At 50.5% G+C, this 5000-nt stretch overlaps 1 protein-coding gene across 2 annotated transcripts in view; it reads right to left on the reverse strand.

Annotated features, from left to right (window-relative positions):
• LOC126993261 (glycine receptor subunit alpha-4-like) overlaps positions 1-5000 on the reverse strand; it is a 153303-nt gene that overhangs the window by 7667 nt on the left and 140636 nt on the right. For both annotated transcript variants that reach the window (XM_050852210.1, XM_050852218.1), the window contains exon 13: positions 3952-4140. In XM_050852210.1, coding sequence (XP_050708167.1) covers positions 3952-4140 — 189 coding nt within the window. The remainder of the gene's footprint in view (positions 1-3951; positions 4141-5000) is intronic.

A 5000-nucleotide genomic window follows, 5' to 3' on the forward strand; every position in this document is an offset into this window, starting at 1 on the left:
TTGGAGTTACCTTGGACAGCAAGCTGAGCTGGGGCAAGCAGGTCACCACCATCATCAGGGAAGCTTTCTACAAACTTTTCATGTTGAGGCGCATGGAAGCACTTGGAGCCCAACAAATAACGCTCAAGGACCTGTACACCACCTTCATCCTCCCCAGACTCCTCTACGCCTCTCCTGCTTGGGCTTCGTCCATCAACAAAACCCAGCAGCGCCAACTAGAGAAAGTGCAGAAGCGGGCTTGCAGACAGATTGTGGGCAGTTCTTACACCAACTACGAGAACGCACTCACCCAACTGAATCTGGCCACCCTTTAGGACCGATACCACATAAACCTAACCAAATTCGGCAAGTCCCTCCACAACCCCCGCCATAGAGATCTTCTCCCCCCTGCCCTCCCTCCCCCACAAGACCCACAAGACACCACAATATTCTAGTCCCGGTCAGAGCTCACACGGACAGATACCGGCTTAGCACGATCCCGGCACTTGTACACTGTCACCGTGTACAGGCCATAAATACCTCCATGATCATATGACCCCTCCACCCCGACACACACACACACACACACACACACACACACACCACCCTTCCCCACCTCCCCCCATTACTCATCACATAAATCTCATTGTATTTTGTGTATTTTCAGCCTTATGGCTGCCAACAAATGAATAAACCATTTATTATTATTATTATTATTATTATTATTATTATTATTATTATTATTACATATACATATCCCCTATGGGCAACACAGTGCCCCTCAGGAAGTGGTAGCAATGCGCCTCCTGCTAGGCTATAGGTACTACTGGGAGGTTAGTAACTCCCCTGGTGTCTACTGCACGCTATGTGCCAGGCCGAGGGGCCACACACTGCATCACTATGTCATGGAATGCCCTTTTATTGCTAAGTTTAAGCCACGGGACTGCTTTGACCTGCCCCAAACAATTTGTTGGCTCCTGAACCATGATGTCCTCCCCGCTATCCTCAAGGAACACCCTCAGTTTGCACCAAGGTGGTGATGCAGTGTGTGGCAGCCTGAACTACTGCCGTGCTATACAAGGCTGTGATTTCTGCAGTATTCTACTTTAAGGACTATTTACTCTACCTCTGTATTCATTCCCATCTAATGCTTGGGCAATGTCTTTCTCCGTCCCCACATTTTATTTTCTTATTGTCCAGGGGGAGGCCGACAGGTACTGCCCCCTCCCTTGTTGTGCATTCCTTCCCACCATTGTATCTCTTTAGTTTCATGGTGCTCCCTAGACAATTACTAGTATAATCACACACTGTACTACCTGGGGGTTGGGATGGCATGCTCCTCCCTTCTCCCTTGTTGTTTACCTGCAACAATAAACTATCAATCAATCAGATGTTATAAATACTGGGATATGGCAACACTGTCCTCCCCTTCTTCCTCCTACTCCTCCTCCTCCCCCTCTTCTTCCTTTTCATCACTTTCTTTTTCCTCTATTCCTGCCTCCTCGTTTTCCTCTCTCTCTTCCTCCTTTCCTGCCTTCCCTCCCTTCTTCCTCCTCCTCCTTCTTATCATCATCATCTTCCTCTTCTTTTCTTGCCTCCTCATTCTCCTTACCTCTGTTCCTCCTTGCCTGTGTGTGTGTGTGTGTGTGTGTGTGTGAGGGCGGAGAGAGAGAGAGAGAGAGAGAGAGAGAGAGAGAGAGAGAGAGAGAGAGAGAGAGAGAGAGAGAGAGATAATGATGATGATGTACAATGCCTTCACTAAGTATGTAGTGCGGGGAAGAAGAAATGATTGAGGTGGGCGTAAATATGACGGAGTGTGGAGGAGTCCTGTGCCACCCTTCACACTGCCACACGTGATGCCCATGAAAACGGTCTGGTGTTTTGAGGCAGAAAACGAGGGGATAAAGGCAAGGTCACGTCAGTGTGTGTGTGTGTGTGTGTGTGTGTGTGTGTGTGTGTAAAAATGACGGTGTCCAATGACTCCAATAGGTACGTAGGGAAATTGGCCTGAAGGAAGGACTGAAGCAGGAAGCTTTGAGGAGGGAAAAAGGCTACTAGACTACCCTTCGCTATGCATCAACTGCAGCCCCTAGAAAAGGCCTCGCATTGTAGTTTGATGCGGTATAGTGCACGAGAGACTTCAGCTGGTGGTCAGGGCGGCGGCCACACGCTCACCCTCCCTGAGGGCCTGTCACGGCCTCCCATGCTACCTCGCGTGTACTAAAGCATCCACAACAATACCAGAACTCCCTATGACTGTACGTATGACAAAATTCCCCGAGAATACATATTAGAGATGATAACAGTGTAGTGGTCGTGTGGCAGTCTCGTCTCCCTTGGGGCAGGCAGGCATGCCTTTGAGCCGGGCGAGGTGAGCGAGTTCTCGCAAGACTCTACGTGAGGCACGAATGTTTAGTCCGACCCCTAGTTTTGAAGGGCCGTGTGGCGTCACTCCTCCAAGGGTTGCTCCCTCCCTATAGGGGGGAGCACAGGCCTTTGCCAATGGCGGCCCGTAGCAGGGTGCCGACAGACCGTCTCTATCGGCTGGCGTCAGCCGAGCCGACCAAGTCGGTCTGTCAACGAGGTCTGGCGTGTCTCTGGTGTGGCGTCACGTCTCATCACTCTGTTTTAGTCCATCCCATCCTGACCTGCGCATGCGCGGTCTTTGCCAATTTGTCCATTTCATTCACTGCACTGTTTTTTAATAGCAAAATAACAAGGCCCGCGCATGCGCAGATCAGGATGGGATGGACTAAAACAGAGTGATGAGACTTGACGCCACACCGGGACTAATCCTCTGGACGGTCGTGGACGCCGAAATAGCACTCAGACACACAGGAAATAACATGACAAGGTAAACACTGTCTTGGCGAGGGGACTGCGTTAGAAGCGAGGTAGACGGCAGGACGCGAGCAGGTGTGGGTTTTTCCTCGTGTTCCTCAAGCACCAGAGTATTTAAATTTTGTTAAGGCCAAGGAGAGGCAGAATACAGGGTGCGGCACTAGGGAGGCGGAGGAGAGGTACTAGCGAGTGTCCAGATGCTGGGCTTGGATTCTGACGTGTGTGTGACTTCTACATAACCATATCTTCCCCTGTCCATCCCCACCCCCCCCACACACACGCCTGACTGACTTCCATCTTTCCTTCTTTCACTTCTGTTCCTTTCTTTCTTCCATCATTCTTCCCTTTCTGTCTTTCTTCCATTTCTTTCGTTACTATTACATGAGCAACACACACACACACACACACACACACACACACACACACACACACACACACACACACACATTCCAGCTCTTAGTTCTTCCTTTCTCTTTCTTTCTCTCCTCTATTCCTTTCTTCCTCTCTTGGATTTTCTTTCTTTTCCATTTCTCTCTCAATCTGTCTCTCTCCAGTACCACTTCTCTGCCTCTCCACCTCCCTCTTTCTTTTCCAATTCTCTCTTTTTCTCTTTCGTCCTCTCCTTCTCTACCTCCCTCGTTTTCTTCCATTTCCTTAATTTCCCACTCTCACTCAGCCCTCCTGCCCCCCCCCCCCCTCATTTCTCCGTTGGGACAGCTGTTGTTTGATGTTTTCTTTTCTTTTTTCTTTCTTACTTTCTTTTCTTTCTTTGTTGTGAACGCAAGGTCGGGTTCGTTATCTGCCACCTGGTTTTCTAATAAGTTCCTTCATTCTTTCTTTTTTTCTTTTTTTCTTTCTCTCTTTCTGTCTAAAAAAAAAAAGTTCTCTCAGTAATATGGTCGGCTAATATTCTTTTCTTTTTTTCTTTCGTTTTTATGAGTCAAATGTTTCTTGTTCTTGTTCTTGTTCTTCTCTCTCTCTCTCTCTCTCTCTCTCTCTCTCTCTCTCTCTCTCTCACACACACACACACACACACTTACACCCCCATAACCCCCATCCACACACCCCTAGCCCCACCCCCACCCCCACACAACCCCTCCCTTCACCGCCCCTACCCCCACCCCCCCTCACCTCGCCGTTGGGACAGCTGTTGGCCGCGTTGGTGTGCGAGCATTGGGAGTTCCCGCAGTTGGCACAGGACATCATCTCGTGGGAGTTCCGCTGCTCCTGGGGCATCGCGGGCAGCGGCGCCATCTCACCCAGGCCGCTGCAGGCGTTGACGTCACTCCCCCCGGGGCCCCCAGGACGCTTCCGCTCCGTCTGGGAATAAGGGGGATGAGGGGGCGAGGGAAAAATGGGGACATGGGCTGGGGGAATGGGGGAAGGAGGACATGGGCTGGGGGAATGGGGGAAGGAGGACATGGGCTGGGGGAATGGGGGAAGGAGGACATGGACTGGGGGGAATGGGGGAAGGAGGACATGGGCTGGGGGAATGGGGGAAGGAGGACATGGGCTGGGGGAATGGGGGAAGGAGGACATGGGCTGGGGGAAAAGGAGAGAGGAGGAAAAACTGGAGTGGAGAGAATTGGAATGGAGGAAAAAGTGGAGGAAAAGGAGATAGGAAACTGGGAATAACTGGGATAAAGGAGGAGAGGAAAGGAGGAAATGAAGGGGAGGAGGAGAGGGAGGAAAGGAGGAACTGGGGGAGGAAAGGATGGGAGAGGAGGAGGAACTGGAGGTAAAGGGGATGGAGAGAAGGATAACTGGGGTGGAGAGAAGGGGATTGGAAGAAAAACTGGGGTGGAGGAAGAGTGGAGGGATGGAGGAAAATTTGGGGGTGGAGGAATTAGGGAAAATCATGGGGAAAATACTCTCTCTCTCTCTCTCTCACACACACACACACACACACACACACTCACATACATATACACGCAGGACACATATCAACAAGAACAACAAGAATAGCAATAACAACAACAACAGCAAACTAATTAGCAGGCAGGTAAAGGGAGGGAGGGAGAGAGGGAGGGAGATAAGGGAGGGGAGATAATATACTTTCCTCCATCCCTCCCTCTCCTTCCCTTTCCCTCTCTCTTTCCTCTCATATGTTATCAAAGGGAGGGAAAGGGAGAGAGAGAGGGAGGGAGGGAGATAAAGGGAGGGAGAGAAAGAGATAGAGA

This window comes from Eriocheir sinensis, chromosome 7 (genome assembly GCF_024679095.1).
Source record: "Eriocheir sinensis breed Jianghai 21 chromosome 7, ASM2467909v1, whole genome shotgun sequence".
NCBI lineage: Eukaryota > Metazoa > Arthropoda > Malacostraca > Decapoda > Varunidae > Eriocheir > Eriocheir sinensis.